Source organism: Miscanthus floridulus, chromosome 9 (genome assembly GCF_019320115.1).
Source record: "Miscanthus floridulus cultivar M001 chromosome 9, ASM1932011v1, whole genome shotgun sequence".
In the NCBI taxonomy this organism is placed as follows: domain Eukaryota; kingdom Viridiplantae; phylum Streptophyta; class Magnoliopsida; order Poales; family Poaceae; genus Miscanthus; species Miscanthus floridulus.
Genome location: NC_089588.1, coordinates 114,661,404 through 114,681,620, shown reverse-complemented (window position 1 = coordinate 114,681,620; position 20,217 = coordinate 114,661,404). Strand labels below are relative to the sequence as shown.

The 20,217-nt window shown below is 39.9% G+C and overlaps 1 protein-coding gene and 1 pseudogene across 1 annotated transcript; both read right to left on the bottom strand.

Moving 5' to 3' along the window:
* Positions 1-5,517: 5,517 nt before the first annotated feature.
* On the bottom strand, positions 5,518-8,609 carry LOC136480632 (uncharacterized; annotated as a pseudogene).
* Positions 8,610-17,680: 9,071 nt separating this feature from the next.
* On the bottom strand, positions 17,681-20,015 carry LOC136480631 (uncharacterized; the record flags this gene model as incomplete). The annotated part of the gene is made up of 2 exons (XM_066478118.1): positions 19,842-20,015; positions 17,681-19,243 (listed from the first exon to the last, which is right to left on the bottom strand). Coding segments are annotated over exons 1-2 (1,737 nt in total), but the record flags the coding sequence as incomplete, so codon positions are not given.
* Positions 20,016-20,217: the final 202 nt, after the last annotated feature.

Genomic DNA, 20,217 nt, shown 5'->3' with positions numbered 1-20,217 from the left:
ATAATTACGCCAAGTCAGGATAAAGGCCGGTTTGGCCTACTTTCTTATCTAGCTAAGCCTGTTTGGAAAAATGGGCTGAGCCTATATCCAAACCCAGCTAAGCCGGTTTTGGCAGATTTCAGCTTGGGAGATTTTAGAGAAAAAGGCAATACCCAAGCGAACAACCTATAAAATCTGTAAAATTTCATACGTTGCTTGCCTACCCCACGGTGAAAGTAGTCCCAAGAGATCTTGCAAAAATACTTGGGCTTCAACAAGAACTTTGATTTTTTTCCTCTCTCAAATTCGAGTTTTAACAAGAAAACTGAAAATCGTATGTTTGAGGTGCCCGTGAGAAATTTGTTAAAGGGCATCCCTAAATACTTTCCCTAGCACCGAAACCAAACAACAACATCTCAGAAACCACGAAATCCACCAAAAAGGGCAAGAAAGGAGAGTTTCTAGAGTGGGGAACTTGGGGGACTAGTATAATACCCGTGCTAACGCTACGGCAGCACATAACCAGACAAATCAAATAACTAAAAGGCTAAATCCACCATTGTCCTCAAGCTCAAAATACAACAACTGAAAAGAGAATTGTCAACAGACTTGTTTGTTGCAATTATACAATATCAAGTACTTGGTTCATTTTAAATGTTGTATGCTGTGACAATATCAACAATCGAAGAGAATCAGCTAATCATCTATCGACTACCGTAATTTAATGACAATGGAAGAGAATAAATTTTCCACTAAAGATGTAGACATTCAGTAAACAAGAACATAATAGGTTACTTCATGGAACAATACATTTAAAAGGAGACAACCTCCACCACACGCGCCTCATCCCGGCGGTTGTGGCCTCCACCCGCAATGTCGCACAGGAGGACTACCTCGTCCCACGCTCCCGCTCCTCTCGCTGGCTCAGGCTGGACCACTGGGGACACAACGCTCCTCTCACCGGACTGCCCCCACGTCGGCCTCCGAGCCAGGGGCCGCGCCTGCGCCGGCCACCCGAGCCAGCCAATCCATTGACCAACATACTTCAATTTTGAATTCTAATCTATGAAGGGAAGTTAGCACAAATTGAGAAAGCACAAACTTAACAAAGGGATTGATCAAATATGTTTATAAAGCTACAATATGACATTCTCTTACACATGAAAATTACTCAAATGTGACTATAAAGCTGCAATACGACATTTACTCGTCTGCATGTTTAAGAAGATTCTATAAAGAAATTTTCATATGCAATACTGTGAGAATATAGTGAGAAGCAATGAATCCACCATACAATAGGTTCTATCATTTCACATGGGAAACAGCAATGCCCTTTAGCCAAGAAGAAACCTCACATAGTATTAAAATCAGAAATTCAACATCCCTCACAACATAGAGTATGAACAATTGGAAGTAGATATCATCCAAGCGACCTTGGTTCATAATCCACAAAATATTGCAAGCCTTACCAGGAGGGACGGGGCCTGATAATGACTATATGAGGAAGGAATATACATTTGCATTTTGACTCATTCCTTGCCAACTATAAAACCAAAACAACAAGTTCAAGATCCTCCTTCCTGCAACAGAGCACAACTGTTTATTTCAGATGCAGCAAACTCTGTTTATAGAAAAATTTACAAACTGATAGTCAAATTACTAAAGAACGGAAATAGAGGTTAGTGCAAAGGTACATCTCAGCCAATATACTCATGTACATTGGATACATATACCAAAATGGAGCACCAACTTCTGCATGCAATTATTACTTTACAAAACTAATAATAAAAAAGTTACACCAAGATTGCTATTTTTAAAAAAATTGACTTCAATTAATATTACCCAAAAATCATGTGTTGTCGATCTCATGCTGATGTTGGAAGGGAGGAAAGAAGGGCAGCAGGCGGTCGTAGGAGGAATTGAGCAAATCTTGGGCCTGGTGGATGCTACAATACTCACTTTGAATGGTCATGCTTACTTTGCTGCTATTCATCCACAGGCATAATGAGGCAGTATGCATGAGTACATAAGCAGACGATCTTTTAAAAAAAAATGGTAAACAACCATTCTTTTTTTTTTGATTGCCTCAACCTTCGAATACAAGGTAACCTTCGAATACAAGTTGTAGTATCTAAACTCACACCACACACCATACACACACACTGGACCTACAACCTATACCTAAGTCTTGAAGAACACGGCTCAGAGATACGACAATTGTGGTCCATCCGTGGGAGGCATGTGACATCCTGAAAAATTAGGAGAAAACCCCTATGGGAAACATGGACGACCGGCTGGAGCGAATGCCGTCTGAGCTAGGGCTCATTCCCGGTAAACATTCATTCTGATTCACTGTTCAAGGGAATCCGACAAAGGATATGCCAATTTAGCTCCCAACCAACTGTAACTTCCCTGGTGATATTGTAATGTACTAAAAATAGAACCAAATAGGAAATACCACTGTAAAGTTAAAAGTAAGCAAAATGCTACATTACACAATGTAGACCAAATTAATAAATTTGTAGACATTAGGATGAATATTTATTTTAATAGCTTATCAAGCATGGAAAATGTTCCCTTAACAAACCCCATAGCAATGACACTTAAATTTACTTCATGTTTTTACTAGTACTACATGATAATAAATTTCATAATTGTTATTTTAAATAAGTTTATACATTTTGATTATATCATATCATATCAATATTGGTAATTTAAAATTAAGCGCTCTGTTTTATAAAACAATCCTACTTCATATATATTCTATGATATAACAAATTCAAAACGATGAGTAATATGTGCAATCTAAGATGACTATTTATACCATTGTAATAAGAATTAAGAAAACATAGGACCTATAATATTTTCAATAAAATAAAAGATACAATAAGCTCTAGATTTTAAACTTAACATGTGGATAAAAAAATCAAAAACTAATTAAAATTTGAAAACTAAACTATAGATTCATGGTGTCGAAATAAGGATGCAACAAGAAATTATATAACTTACCGCGCCAGGGGAAAAAATAAATCCTAGAAATTCTAACTTTAGGTCCTAATGGAACCTCCACATAAATTTCCATAAGACCCCTTAGAAAACAAATGATAAATCCTAGAAATTCTCCTAAAAATTAGAAACATATGCTCATTGATTCAATAGACTCTGAACACCATTATATTATTAATAATAACAATTGGATCTATTATATTTTTAAAATGGTTATCCACTACTATGATTGTGTAAAACAGCACAAAGTAACCCTTGTATCTATATTTAAATTATCGACCTATATACCATTAAGAAACCTAATTTAAAGTTAATCTAAATTTGCATCTAATTACCTACCTACTGTTACCTATAAAATTTGAACTAAATTACCACTTCTATCATTATTAAAAAACTAAAATATCACCGCAAATCTACATTTAAATTATCAACATCTTCTATTACAAAAGAAACTTTATGTAACCATAAAACATATATATTTCTACATTACCAACTCCTATTAATACCAATATATTAAAATTTGATTCATGTGAACATATGTGTATTGTGCCAACAAGAAATCAACTACATATTCATATATAAGCTATAAATATATATGATATGTTTTGGCAATCATAAAATATATTTCCTTAACAACTCATACACTAATGATACTAACATTTTTTTCAAATTATATTTATAACCATGGCATACAAGTTATGTAAGTTCTTAGTCTAGAAATGTTTATACATTTTTTAACTAAAACATCTGAAAAATTAAACACCTTGAGAAGTGGGGAGGTTAGTGAAGACCTCAGTTGGCTACATTTTTCTAGCCTTTGAGATTACTTTGGAGTAAAAATCATTATAAGGCTTAGATATTAATATATCCTCTTGAGTTTAACACTGTTACCCATCTTTGGTCTTAGTCCGAACTCTTGTGCTCATTTTGTAGTAATAAAAAGAAAGTATGCAATAATTAATAAGGTTAAAATTTAAAATCAAAATGTTGATTTATAAGGTCATAAGATATGGACGATAACAAGAGCCTCTATAGTTTAAGCTAAGATTTCAACTAAATGTATATTGAAGATACACAGAGCTATCAGGCAAAGAAAAAACACTAAGGATATGGGTGAAGAACACTAAGCGTATCGAGGCCCAGATAATAAAAAAACGATTTCTTTCGTCTGCAGCATGTTCTATCTGTGGCCAACACAGGGACTCGGTCATGGCAGATGTGCTAATGTCTTTATTGTTTTTAGTTTGCACAGTAGGTCAACATAGCAAGTTAGCAATCCATGTCAAAAAGCAAGCATTAATTGCAGCTAATTGATGAGAAAGAGGGAAGCACAATGTATGACCATGATCACATGCAGCCCTTTGGTTTAATCAAAAGTTTATAAGGGCATCCGCAATAGTAAGAGCTACTTGCTAGTTACGTAAAAGACAACTTCTCTAATAGTGTTAACTTTTAGCATATAGCTCATAAATAATCTCATAGATAATAAAAAACGATTTCTTTCGTCTGCAGCATGTTCTATCTGTGGCCAACACAGGGACTCGGTCATGGCAGATGTGCTAATGTCTTTATTGTTTTTAGTTTGCACAGTAGGTCAACATAGCAAGTTAGCAATCCATGCCAAAAAGCAAGCATTAATTGCAGCTAATTGATGAGAAAGAGGGAGCACAATGTATGACCATGATCACATGCAGCCCTTTGGTTTAATCCAAAGTTTATAAGGGCATCTGCAATAGTAAGAGCTACTTACTAGTTACGTAAAAGACAACTTCTCTAATAGTGTTAACTTTTAGCATATAGCTCATAAATAGTCTCACAGATAATAAAAAAAACGATTTCTTTCGTCTGCAGCATGTTCTATCTTTGGCCAACACAGGACTCAGTCATGGCAGATGTGCTAATTTCTTTATTGTTTTTAGTTTGCAAAGTGGATCAACATAGCAAGTTAGCAATCCATGCCAAAAGCAAGCATTAATTGCAGCTATGGTGTGTTGTTCTGGGCATCGATTGCGATGCCTGCACGATGCGGCTGCTCTAATCATCTACTCTCCTTGCCATGTGCATCATCACTACTACAGAATTTTACTATAGGGGCGGTTGCGCCAGCCGCCCTTCCCAGGGTGTTACTACAGAGGGTACCTTTGTAGGGACGGTTTTCTAACCGCCCCTGCAGTGCCCTCTGTAGGGGCGGCTGGTGTTTTCAGCCGCCCCTACAGTTTCCTCTGTAAGGGTGGCTGGTAATATCAGCCGCCCCTGTAGTGGACTTCTGTAAGGGCGGCTGTATCACCAGCCGCCCCTGCTGTGTGTATTTGTAAGGGAGGTTCAATCAAGAACCGCCCCTACAGTGGATTTTCCAGCAAAAAAAAATAATTCAAATTCAAATTTGACCACCACAAATATACATATATACATCCACAAACACAAGACCATCATCACAAATCATAATTTACAAAAGTCCATCATTACAACATAGTCCATTATGAAGTCCATCATTATAACAAAGTCCAAACCGTTCCAAAGTCTGATCCAAATCATACCACAAGTCCACATTGTCATCAACGACCTAGGGCTAACCTATCAGTCTCCTGAAGGTATTGATACAGAGGATTACTACCTAAGTCAGAAAGAAGATGATGGTAAGTGCCTTTATGATACACAATCTGGTCCATTATAAAGTTGCAAAGGTCGCCGACCATCTCTAAGAGCTCGTCATCCTTGTATGGGTTCCTTCTCGTGTCTTTATCTTTCTCCAACTACAAGAGAACAAGTTTAGGTTTACTATATCACAACATATGCGAACTTTTCATACTACGAGCGAAGAGGTTCAAACTTACCAGATTAGGGTTTCTGTTGTAGCCACCGATGGTACTCATCATAATACATGTGTAGTATCCACAATGTAGACTCCCAGGCTTCTGCTTGGGACACTGTGTGTTTTGCATATGGAGATGTTAAGTAATGCTATTGACAGACACGTAATATATGGAGTACCAAAGTAAATGACACTTACCGCACATAGAGTTTTGACATACAACTTTTCCTTCCTATTTGGATGATGCCTCCCCTTATGTTCCTGGACATAGTGCCTGAATGCCCTGTTTCAATGGTTTTAGCAAATGCAACTTATTAGTATCCCACATTGAACCTTACAAGTATGTATACAAACATAGTAGCTAAAATAAGGATTGTCAATATGTATACGTCTTGACAATCGTTATGAAGTCTTTGTATGTCTCGACTGGGAAATCCGTTGAATCAAAGACCCATGCCATGCTATGTGAGAGCCAGATGCCTATACAAATCCAGTGATCGCTGCATAAATTTAGTCATAGAAGGAACACATAAGCTCTTTTGCATCGAACAAAGTAATTTGAACAAAGCTAAGTATACAGTCGAACTTACTTGAAGTGGTATGGTATCCATATATCATCGTGTTGTTGGAGATTTTTAAAACATAGGGCAATGTATGCCGCAACCTTGAGGGACTCTTCCAATATTTTCTTGTTCCTGATGTCCTCTTTCTTCTTAAGTGTCTTTCCAGCTCCTAGTTCTTTGCAATCTAGTTTCCACTCTTTAGGGTAATTAAAATTTATTGATGCTATAGGTGAAGGGTCTATATACCCGTGTTTCAGAGCTGGCCTCTTTTTCACAAAGTCTGCTTGCATTCTACAAATCACAACGCGGGTTAGTTACAACAAAATTAAAAGATTACATTCATATCATATCGAGAGGGCAAGGACTTACAGGCACCATATGCGAATCAGATTCATTTCCATTCATCCGAGGTGGAAGCATGCCTGGATATCCTTAAACTCAACGGCAATTTGCCCACCTGGGGCTCCAAATGTGCCGGCAGGGATCCATGCTTGTAAGATTTCTAGTTCTGTTATCTGAGCACGCAAGTACCAATCGTGGAACTTTCTCATTCCATGTGGCAAGCACTGTAGGACTCGGTTTGGTAGGAAGTTCTTGCCTTTTTTATATTTATCCGGGCAATCATCTGACCATTTGAGGTTATCAACAACTAGATACTTGTTAAACCCTTTGTGCAGTTTGCTAGTGGTGCCCTCCTCAGTGGTGCCCTCCTTAGAAGCTGGTGCTCTGAATTCTTTTACTTGGTTCTTAGGCTTAAACTAGTCATGAGCCATCCACTTGTGCACCGATGAGACGTCATTAATGCCCACATACGATGGCCTTATCTTGATTAGGATTTTGTTTCGAGCTTCCCATTCGGGCATGTCCTTGTCAACTTGTGCATCACCTGCTCCAGGGGCCACTTGTTCTTCATGTATCGGCTGTTCATGAGGCAATTGCTATTCATGAGACACTTGTTGTTCATGTATCAGCTGCGCTTGTTGATAAGAATGTTGCATCTCATCATGCCTTTGCTCGGTACGAGCTAGAGAAGGACATGGCATGTCATCATGCCCATGCTCGATACAAGGTGGAGAAGGATGTGGCATGTCATCATGCCCTTGCTCGGTACGAGGTGGAGAAGTCTCTAGTGTGTGGTGGTCATGGTCATGGGCCGGTGAGTATACCTCCCCGTCCTCGACGGGTCGCTCCCGAGGATGAACTTTAGTCGGAGTTGGCGAAGACTCGATCAATACAATGTCCCGTCTATGCCAGAGGATGAACTGGTTCATGATGTCTCCGAGTAACACGAGTCCCTCAGGAGTAGGGTGTTCTATCTTCCAAGTCATGAACTCAGGCTTCACGGTATGCACCTCAACCCGAGTGTAATCCTGCGGGATGTCCCTATTGTGCCACATGCCACCCGGAGGATGTGCCATGCCCGTTGCCACCTCAAAGATCATGTTTTGCCTACCCATCGGAACCACCAATTTACAACTGGTTGGCGCCCATATGCGATCGACGGGGGTTCCAGTTGCATTGGAACCTTGACTGTTGGGAACATCCGGAGGGCTGCCAACTACCACCAGTTCTCTGGGCGGCCCCATTGGTGTCTGTGGCTCCATCGTAGATAGTCCTTTCTCCACCAACATCTTTTCAACTAGAGCCTTCACTTGGCGCTCAAGATTAGACTCTCGGTCTCTGCCATGTTTCTTGTACATGTGCCTCTCCTCTATGAATCTGTGCTTCTAGGACATCCTCTTCCCTAGCCCCCTGGTGCGTCCTATGTGCTCGGGGTTTCCCAAGGCAACGGTAAGCTCGTCCCTCTCTCTGGAAGGGTTGAATGCGCCCTTCTCCTTGTCTTCAGCAAGTTTCAGTATTTTTGATACTACCTCTCCGGTCTCCGGCTTAGCAAACTTGAGGCTACTACCGGATGAATCAACACTCCTCACATATATCCACTGTTTAAGGTGTGGCTTCAACTTTGGCACTTCCGTATTCCCAACAACTTCGGCCTCTACGTCCATCTTCCTAAAGACCTCTTGCTTGCCATCATAGCCACCGGGGCCTAGACGAGGGTAGTGTTGGTTCTTCTTCACCTGCTCGCTATTACGGGCACTAAGGGCCAATGATGCCTCTAAAGTCTTCTCAGCCATGAGCTCCTCCCATTGACTAGGAGTTATGTTGCCATACTCATGGAAAGGAGTTAACTTCTGTTGGATAAAGTTCTTGTTCAGATCCGACCGCCAACGTCGGAAGCTCTGCCCCATTATCTTAAAAGCATTTTCTTGTACCAACTCGTGCGTTCTCTTCGGAAACCTAAAGTTCTGCTTTAGCTTCTCCCATAGGTCTACCTTTTGGCTCATAGGTACCAGATTCTAGCTATGGATAGCTGGGTTCAACTTATCTCTAACTACAAACCCAATGTGATTACAGAATTTCACCCTGTATGTATATGGCTCAAGGATCTGCCCGTCTGGTCCGACCTCCGTTATCACATAGCATGCCTTGTCGTGATATTGGTTTGGCTTTCTAATCCCCCCTCGTTTCCTCTTTGGCTGGGCAGTCTCAGTCGTGGTTGTGTCCTGAGGTTGTGGAGCGGAGGCCTCATTGTGAGTACCTATGGCTCCTTCCTCTGATCTCCTTTGCCCCGCTACGTATTGTCCGGCAAGACGAGCTGGAGGCCGACGTCATCTTTTCAGAGGTTGAGTAGGGACGACCTGTGTATCCAATAGGTCAAAAGTGTTAGCAGAGGTAACATAAAGCCATAGCATTAGCCAAATTTATAAGCTACTAAGGCTTTATCTGTACCTCGTCGTTCGGATTAAAATCCTTGTCCAACTCGTCCTCCGTTGGCCTCCATCTGGGTTCTTATGGGAAAGGATCCTCGGGACTTACATATCCCCCTGATGAGGTGTCGTCGTCATCATCTCCTTCTTCACCTTGGGCATCCTCTCTGCCTTCTCTTCTCTGGGCTCCCCCCACTGGATCATCATCATCGACAAGGTCCTCCTGAGTAAGCATCACTTCTAGACCCTTTTCTAACTCGTTATCGAACTGCTCTTGAGTAAGCTGGTCATCTAGCTCTTGCTCTCCATGGGATGGCTGCTCATCATTCATGGGGCATCGAGATGCACTCTTTGATGTTTGCGACATTTCGTGCCTTGTTCTAAGATATGCAAGAAAAAAAGTAGTATAAGTAGTAGAAGTAGTAGTACTAGTGGTAGAAGTAGTAGTACTAGTAGTACAAATACTAGTAGTAGTACTACTAGTACTACTAGTAGAAATAGTAGTACTAGTGGTAGAAGTAGTAGTACTAGTAGTACAAGTAGTAGTACTAGTAGTAGTAGTAGTAGTACTTGTAGTAGTACTGGTAGTAGCTTGTAGTAGTAGTAGTACTGGTAGTAGTAGTAGTACTAGTAGGAATAGTAGTACTTGTATGCTGTAACGGTAAGAAATGAAACTGAACCTTTTTTAAGAATCCACTAGCACTTCGATGTTTCTCATGAATTACACTTCATGCCAAATGGAAAGTAAAAAAAGACGATTACCAGTGACTAAAACTACAACCTGGCTCCTGTATGCACCTTAATGTAGTCCTACCACAATTGTGAAATTAAAAGCGTGCTTTTGGCAGAGTAACTGAGAACAGCTTTAACTTCATAACATCTGCCACCACTCTATGCTTTCAAGCTGCAACTTAAACTTGACGCTGCGGTCACCTAAAAATAAACAAAATCTGCCCCATCTCCCTAACCATAACCATATCAGACCCAATCTGCCCTTTCCCCATCTCCCTCGCTCTGACAGCCATAATCTCAAACTAACTCATGTCTCATCAATTTATTTATTCATGAAAAAAGAACAAAAAAAGATAATCCAATCAAGATTGACCCAACAATTCAAAATCACCCTAGAAAACTACATATAATCAATCAACCCACAGAATTGCATCTTTTAGTGCCACCTAGAACCTCAGATTATCTATGAGACTTGTTATGACTTAAGAAGGTAAAATCACTACAAATCAGGACATGGAAAAACAAAAAAGAGCATGTGAATTCAACATGTAACCTGTACGTGGAATCAATATGTAAAATCACTATATAATCAATGCTCTCCATTTAGAAATGGCAGAAAAGACAAATGAGTGAGAGAGAGTTGAATGCATATGCATAAACAGGTGAGAGTCCTCATGTTACATCTAAAGGAAAAGCAAGTATGCTTGGCCCTAGGAATTCCAAGCCCAAAAAACTGTCAACAGTGTCTAGCATAGTCTCTTGGAGACAAATGATGCTTGGGCCGAGCACGACAGACACAATAGCTGGGCAGCAAGTTGCACGGTACACCTGCCATCAGGCCACAGCCCCCAAATTCACAGCGTCGCGTTCTGGGAACACACACACTAGCCAAACACTAACCTCCTGCTGAAATGACAAGCACAACTGATTAACAAATGTAACTGAACCGGTAGAGGACCGGCTGGCTTTGGCTCTATCCTAAGATCACATTGATCAGAGGAACTGCTGCTGCTCGCTCTGCATATGCAAATCTAAGGAACCTCCATCTCTACTACTTCAGACTCAGCTGCAATGGCTGCAAGCGCCCTGGAAAGCTCCCTGTTCCCCATGCGAGTAGCTGCGCTGATGGCCTTGACCACCTCCTCAGGCTGTAGGGGCTAGGCTGATATGCTTGGACCCAATAATAAACCTTACTGCACTAGTTCTTAACAGCATGGCTCTATCTGAATGAATGAATTTACCAACTTTCTTTTCCTCTACCGTTCGGTTTCCTTCTCTTTTCAGTGGAAGGAGGGGGTGTAGGGGAGAAGTAACTAACAGTCAACAGAGCTTCTTGGGCACTTGTCTTGGCACATCGTTTTCACTTTGCACAAAGAAAAAAAAGTGAATTGGACCTAAGTAAAGCCATATTTATGTTTTCTGAATTATTACACGCAATCTTCCATCAGAAAAGATGCAAGTCACGGGTTCCTACCAGAGGTCCATACTAGAATTCAGGGGTACTGATTAGAACAAAGTAGTTTTATATTAATTTGCTACATGACAATCCTTAGTGCCTACTATGTCATGTTTGGGTTTTGAAGTCTCATCTGCTAATTCTCATCGCAACGTGCAGCATATATATGTTTCAGGGTTTCTGCAGTTTTCTTTTGTCTGTTTTCACAAGTTCTCGCCTCGACAGCAGACACAAACAACGGTGACATAGAAAGCACATAATTTTTCCTACTATTGTGCAAGAACAAGAACTCTGATCTATCTAAATATTTAGTATTAGGTAGATAGTCAAATATTCTTCTTGGTAAGGCAAGTTGTTCCTGGTAGAAGTATTATTGAAAGCAAGCAAATAAACCCATAAAATTCTTAAACCATAGAATTATATAGATTATTAACAAGAATGGCAGAACTCACTTTCTCTTGAAAAAGAAGTCCCAAGGTTATTTATCCTAATATGCTTTGGTAGGTTAACATCTCTTCTTAGCTGAAAATGAAGTGCACACAAATTTTTAAAAAGGTACGGTATAGGTATATCTCAAGAATAATCTCTTACAATGAAAAGTTTATATGAAAGGATAACATATGCAGGCAATTTAACTCTAATAATCAAGCCCAGCAGATAAACCCAGAACACGCAGCCCATAAACCCAAAACACGCAGCCCATATGAAACAGCAAGCATACAAGTCATGCTGGTATATTGCAAATTCTACAAGAAAGGTAGAAATCCCAAGTATGAAACATTGGAAGTATTTTTCCTTTTCAGTACAATTTCTTTGGAAGGGGCAATTGTAAATCAGGTCAATCATAAAGGGGTACATTGGATGCTACATTTCAGATAACTTATAGCAAAATAACTTTCATGTTTAAAGGCAGGTAAAGCAATTTTTCACATAGTATATTTTTGCTTGAATTTGTAATACATGCTTCAGTAATCACTAATCAGTACATAGAACACCTACTATACATCAAAGTTATGATTCATTGTACTTGTACAAAGAAAAAAGATTACAAATTGACACAACAAACTTCATACCCCTTATTTTTTTAGAAAAAAACTTTGTACCTCAATTTCTGGGTGCAAATAGACCATTAGGATAGCTTTAGGGTTATAGTGAGTACATGGACTCTTATTAAAAACATGTAAAGAATGTAATATGAATACAAGGATTTCCTTAAGAAAACAACGGACACAAAGAAAATAAGTTTGCGCTGAAAGTTACTGCAATGAAATTCTAGTTTTTTTTTGACAGAGAGAAATTCTAGTTTAGGGGAAAGATAACCTTTGAGAATGTATTTGCAAGATCATCAAGATCTGAGAATGAACTATCTTCAGCCTGAAAAACAAGTTGTGCAATCAGTACCTCTTAAGAGTCCATTCATTGATTCTTGAGTCATGCAAAAAATTGAGAGAAAAAGTAATGGGCCAACCATGCTTAAGTAAATGTTCATATTTAAACTGAAGAGATCCAGGCCTCTTAAAAATTCGTTTTTGAGTCATGCAAAATGGAAAAAAACAGACAACGCAAAATCTACTCATAATGTCCGTACACATATAGATGCATAGATATAAATCCATTATGAAGCCTTACTAAGTGAGGATATCATAGTCTATTTTTCCAGATGAGTAGCCAAGTAGTGTGCGCATTGAGCAATAAAAATAAAGATGAGCCAAAACAATTGGTATATTAATACTGGATTGACGAATATATGTATCTGTTTTACTATAATATGTTACTTCTAAAAAAAACTATACTATATATGTTCACAACCTAGTTTCATGTTCCACGCCAAGAGAAAGCATAGTAGCTGCTACATCTAGTTGAAGGAACTGACAATCAAATGGCACATACCAAAAAGGATTAGCACACTAGCCCGTGCACGGAACAAATGGACAACTTTAGAACCTAAAACACGGCGAGCAAATTTACTTGGCTATCTTTTCAGTTAGCAACAATTAAGAAGCTTGAAAGCTGGATTTTTTAGGTAATCTTTAGAAAAATAATGTGATGATATTTTTGTATATTCACTGAAGCTAAATGAAAATAGCAAATTCAGCTTGCTAACACAATAAACTTTATGTAAATGTAAAAGGGTACTCTTGCTTCCTACAATCAGTAGTTGATCACAAGCTTTTCACAATAAAATGCCATAACTCATAACAAAACAAGTTTTATTTTGCATAGATTAAAATAAGAAAGTGAAGCAACAAGAAAATCAAGCAAGCTGGTAACTTCTAGCTCTCGGAGCGCACTTAGAGTGATACATATTCGGTACTGAATGGACTCTTAAGAGCACAGAAAAACCTAATCCTTCGTTCTGGTTTTTAGCAGAGTACGGATCCGTGTGGCCGACTCGGATTAATCAAGCTGAATTCAAGGAGAGAAGCCATGAACCAACCCCAGTAAGCACTTGACTCCCAAAGAGCAGGCGCTTCAATTACCTGGGCCGCGGCCGGATCTACAGGTCGAGCGGGGATCCTACCCGCTAGTGTCGGCGGCGCGAGGGGAGGACTCCCGACAGCGGAAGCGGAGGTGGGCGCCAAGCGGAGGCTCAACGACGACGAGACGGCGCTCGATGCGCGCGAGCGGTGGGGCGTGGCCGGCGATGGGGCTCCCGGTTCCGGCCGCCGCTGGTCTGGCTCGAGGATAAGGCGGTCGCGTGCGGTCCTCGCCTCCTCGGTGCTACGGGAACCCTAGCCTCCTCGCTCCGGATCTGGGCAAGCGGAGAGGGAGAGGGAGGGGGCCGGCCGCCGAAGACGCGTCGGGAACCCTAGCCGCAAGGAATTGGGCAGCCTGACGGCGTCCACAGGAGATTTCGCCCAACACTCAACGGGTGGCCACAGCGACGACACTGATATACCTCAAAGCACTGTAGGGGCGGCTGACGTTATAAGCCGCCCCTACAGTTGTAGGGGCGGCTGAGGTTATAAGCCGCCCCTACAGAGAAACTGTAGGGCGGCTGAGGTTATAAACCGCCCCTACAGTTGAATTTTTTTTTCAAAAATCTAAATCAAAATGGGAAAAAATTAAATTTTAAAAAATTAAAATCAAAACTACTAAAATAATTTTGAGACACCAAATGATCTCAAATGAAAATCAAAGTTGTAGAGGTCATGAAGATTTACAACTTTTATCTTGGTCATCTTGTCATTTGACAAAATTTGAACCTTTCAAATTTGAAATTTCAAAAAATGACAAGTTCGAACCAAAATTTGAGACCCAAAATGATTTCAGCATAAAAAGTGATGAATACCAAAGTTGTTCAACTCATTAATATCTACAACTTTTATTTTGGTCAACTTGTCATTTGATAAAATTTGAATCTTTCAAATTTGAAATTTGAAAAAATGACAAGTTCGAACCAAAATTTGAGACCCAAAATGATTTCAACATAAAAAGTGATGAATACCAAAGTTGTTCAACTCATTAATATCTACAACTTTTATTTTGGTCAACTTGTCATTTGAGAAAATTTGAACCTTTCAAATTTGAAATTTCAAAAAATGACAAGTTCGAACCAAAATTTGAGACCCAAAATGATTTCGGCATAAAAAGTGATGAATACCAAAGTTGTTCAACTCATTAATATCTACAACTTTTATTTTGGTCAACTTGTCATTTGATAAAATTTGAACCTTTTAAATTTGAAATTTGAAAAAATGACAAGTTCGAACCAAAATTTGAGACCCAAAATGATTTCAGCATAAAAAGTGATGAATACCAAAGTTGTTTAACTCATTAATATCTACAACTTTTTTTTTGGTCAACTTGTCATTTGAGAAAATTTGAACCTTTCAAATTTGAAATTTCAAAAAATGACAAGTTCGAACCAAACTTTGAGACCCAAAATGATTTCAACATAAAAAGTGATGAATACCAAAGTTGTTCAACTCATTAATATCTACAACTTTTATTTTGGTCATCTTGTCATTTGACAAAATTTGAACCTTTCAAATTTGAAATTTCAAAAAATGACAAGTTTGAACCAAAATTTGAGACCCAAATTGATTTCAACATAAAAAGTGATGAATACTAAAGTTGTTCAACTCATGAATATCTACAACTTTTATTTTGGTCATTTTTTCATTTGACAAATTCTTAGCTCACATTGTTCACTAATCTTACACATGTCTCATATAATTTATAAAACCTTATGAGAGATGTGTCACATTTGTGAACAATGTCATTACCACTTTATCATATGAAGAAATGACCAATACAAAAGTTGTAGATCTTGATGAGTTATTCAACTTTGATATTTATCACTTTTTCAGCTGAAATCATTTGGGGTACCAAAATCTTGTCTGAAGTTGTATTTTTTTGATATTCAAAATTTAAATTGCTCATACTTTTCATATGTATATATTGACAAAAACCAACAAAATAAATTGATAGAGAATTATTTTAGAAAATTTTAGGAAAAAAATCATCAGATTTGGAGTTAGTATGAGGAAGAAAAACTAGTAACAAAGTTGACCCACAGATTAAAAAAAGAAATCACACTATTTACTATGATCATGTAAGGATCATCTAGAACAGTGTGATTTCTCTTTTTAATCTGTGGGTAAACTTTGTAACTAGTTGTTCTCCCTCATACTAACTCCAAATGTGATGGTTTCTTTTCCTAAAATTTTCTAAAATCATGCTTCAGCATTTAAGTTTGATCAAATTTGGATGTGACAATGTTTTACACATTTTAAAATTTGAAATTTGGAATTTGACAAGTTCAAACCAAATTTTCAAACCCTAAATGATTTCAGATGTAAAAGTGATGAATACAAAAGTTGTTCAACTCATCAATATCTACAACTTTTATTTTAGTCATCTTATCATTTAACAAAATTTGAACCTTTCAAATTTGAAATTTGAAAAAATGACAAGTTCGAACCAAAATTTGGACCCCCAAATCATTTCAACTGAAAAAGTAATGAATACCAAAGTTGAATAACTCATGGAGATCTACAACTTTTATTTTGGTAATTTCATAATTTGTTAAATTCTTAGTACACATTGTTCACACAAACATACATGAATGTAGTCTCACACACACATACATGAATGTAGTCTCACACACATACATAAATGTAGTCTCACACACACATACATGAATGTAGTCTTACGAACACTGACACACTTACATAAACTAGCTAGCCCACCATGACAACTTTTCCCTTGACACCTTTTCGTTCCCATGGCAATACATCTTTGGGCAGGTTCTTTTCTATAGCCTCGATCTTCTTACAAAAGTCTGTGAAGCGGCATCTCATCACACTTATTGTAAGCTTCAACATCGTCCATGCCATCAACTCCGATGATATGTTGTTTTCCAGAGGCCACCACGTGCTTTGTCTTCTTCTTTGGGGGGGTTACTTTATGGGTCGGGCATATAGAAGACTTGCGCGACTCGTTCAGCGAGCACCCAAGGGTAATCCTAGTAGCCTACATTCTGGAGGTCGACGACTCTCTGTCCAATCTCATTTAATTGATGTTGCTTGATCCAGCGGCATCGAAACAGGGCCACCTTTATATCCTTTCCATAGTCAAGTTCCCATATATCTTCAATTATGCCAAAGTACAACACCTTTCGCCCCACTCCATCGAGAGCCTCTATTCGGACATCGCTGTTCTAATTCACAGATTTTCTGTCCTTTGTGTCGGTATAGTATGTGTACCCATTGATGTCATAAGCATTCCAAGACGTCACCTGTTTTGATGGCCCGGCCACCAACCGACTGATGGTAATAGAATCTATGGTTTCTCCAGGCTGTATGTTCTAGTCCTTCAACCATGATGTTAGGCGTTGCTTATGCTGTTTTATGACCCAATCATCTGAACGACCATTCCTCTCGGCCATAATGATAGCCATGTGTTCATCAATGTATGGTTGCATCACTGCCATACTCTGCAAGACACTGTAATACGCCCGACTCACCTCTCTGTAATCATTGTCGAGGAACACTTTCCTACCACTTATGCCCTTCCTAGCTAGCCTTCCCTTGTGACGAGAATCGAGATTACCAATCCCTCTCTGTACTTTTAGCCACTCTTGGCAGCACTCGACGACTTCTTCGGAATTATAACCCTCTATCATGGAGCCCTCTGGGTGTGTTCGGTTATGCACGTATCGGCTTAGAACCGACATGAACCGCTCGTAGGACCACATTTCATGCAAGAAGCTAGGGCCCAGCGCCTCGATCTGATGAACCAGGTGAATCATGAGATGTACCATTATATCAAAAAAAGCGGAAGGTAAACACATCTCTAGCTAGTTCTAGGTCTCCACCATGAATTCATGTAGGTCACTCAGCTCTTGCCTATGAATCGTCTTCTGTGAGATCTTCGAAAAGAAGTAGCACATGCGGGTGATGGCCATCTTTAGGAACTCTGGCTTTATAGCTCTGATTGCAATTAGTAGGAACACTGTCAGTATCACATGACAATCATGAGCCTTGCAGTATGTTAATGATAGGTCCTTCATCGACACTAGCTTCTTCGAGGTCGCTGAAAACCCAGTCGGCACTCTGACCCCCCTAAGGAAATTGCATATAGCTCTCCTCTCCTCTAGGGTTAGGTTGAAGCTAGCCACGGGAAGACTGTACTTGCCATTATCTTGCTGTACCGGCCAAAGCTCTCGCATCACGTTCAGCTGCACCATGTCTTTCCGTGATCTGAGACCATCCTTTGACTTGCCCGTGTCCATCAAGGTAGCCATGAGACTCTCAAAGACATTCTTCTGCACGTGCATCGCATCAATGGCATGGGGGACCTCTAAGTCTGGCCAATAAGGCAGGTACTGAAAGAAGATCGATTGCTTCTTGAATGGTACGCCTTCGATGGGAGGTGTGCTTCTATCTCTAATCGTTCCATCCGGATTCTTCTTTCCATAGATGACATGTATGTTTTGGACCATTCTGAACACATGTTCTCCATTATGATGTCTCTCTGGAGGGGGTTCATCCTCCGGGATGTTGCCATAGTATCTTAGGTACAATTTGCCGCGGTACTTGTGACCTGTCTTTAAGAAGCGCCGGTTCCTTATGTAAACTATCTTCCTAGATCCATTTAGGAACACCCATTTAGTACCATCCAAATAGACTAAGCATCCAGTCTTGCCTTTGAACTGTCCAGACAGGGCAAACAGCGCAGGGTAATCATTGGTAGTAACAAATATTATTGCTTTGCATATAAAGTCCTCCCGCCGGAACACATCGTACATCGGCTCCCCATACCTCCATAGCCTCTCCATTTCTTGCATCAGAGGCTCCAAGAACACGTCTATATCAATGCCTGGTTGTTTGGGGCCGGAGATAAGAATGGTGAGGAGAAGGTACTTTCTCTTCTGACACAAATACGTTGGGAGGTTGTACATGGTCAAGATGACTGGCCATGTGCTGTGGTCGGTCATCCTCTCATTGAGGGGATTCATTCCATCGGTGCTCAAGCTGAACCGTACATTCCGTGGGTCATCACTAAATTCTGCTTTGTACTTGGCATCGAACGATTGCCACTGGCTACAATCGGCCGGGTGTGTGATCATATCATCATCCATCTTGCGCTCATCATCCCACCATGTCATCAGTGCGGCTTCCTTAGGGTTTAGGAACATACGCCTCAAGCGGTCGGTCACTGGCAAGTACCACATAACCAGGGCAGGAATTCTTCTCTTATTTGCATCGTTGCCTAATGGAGTTTCCTCTGGGGGCTGAGATTCTTGCAGCACCTTCTTCCCACCCTTCTTCCTCTTTCCTGTGGAGGCTTCCACCCCACTTTGAAGGTCATTGTTCTTGTACCGACTAGCCCCACACCTAGGACATGTATCTAAAGTCTCGAACGATGTGCCACGCCGAAAAAGGATACAGTGGTTGGGGCATGTATGGATTTTTTTCAACTTCCAATGTGAGTAGACTTATAACCTTCTCCGCTTGATATGTGTTGGCGGGAACTATGTTCGGCTGTGGGAGCAACCGTGACATGAGGCACAACAGATCATTGAAACTACAGTTTGACCAGCCGTACTTAGCCTTCAGGATGAGTAGCTCAAGCACAAAACATAGCAGTGTGAAGTATGTCGGACAGCCCTTCTCAGCATCATACACAGTCTTCTTCGATGCTTTTGTCATCCTCTCAAGATTTTCTAGACCTCTCGTGCTCTTTTCTAATATTTCTGGTCCAAAGGCCCCAAGCATTTCGTCCAAGTTGTCATCGTCATCTGCATCCCCCTCACGTGCTTCGCCATCATTGCTGACACCACCAGCATCATCACCACCTTGTTCATTGCCAAAGCCACCACCTTGTTGATTGCCATAGTCACAATCCATTTGTTGCTCAAGATCGTCTGTGAATCGGGACAAGTATGCTTGGGTTTCAGCTTCATCAGCTAGATCATCGTCGCTGTCATCAACAACCACTGTTTCACCGTGATGAATCCACACGGTGTATTCCGGAACAAATCCTCTCCTAATCAGATGTTCTTTGATGGTACTTACTTCTCGAAATGCAATAAGATTCTTGCAATCTTTGCAGGGACAAATAATCGTGTCACTATTCTCTTTCAACGTCGCTGCATGCTTCTCTACAGCTTTGATGAATTTATCCACCTCATCACGGAAAAGAGCGTCATGTCTTAACGAACCATACATCCAAGAGTTTCTGTAGTCCATCTTATAGAAACAAAACAACCAAAAAAAGAATATTACTCGAGAATAATTGTATATACCTGAGACACGCACCATGATAGTAGAGGATAGTTAATTAATTGACTATTAATGCATAAATATTTTAAAATATAAATTGATAGGTTCAAATAAACAATTTCAAAGAAAACAATTAGCAACATTTAATATTTCATCCACTACCTTTCAT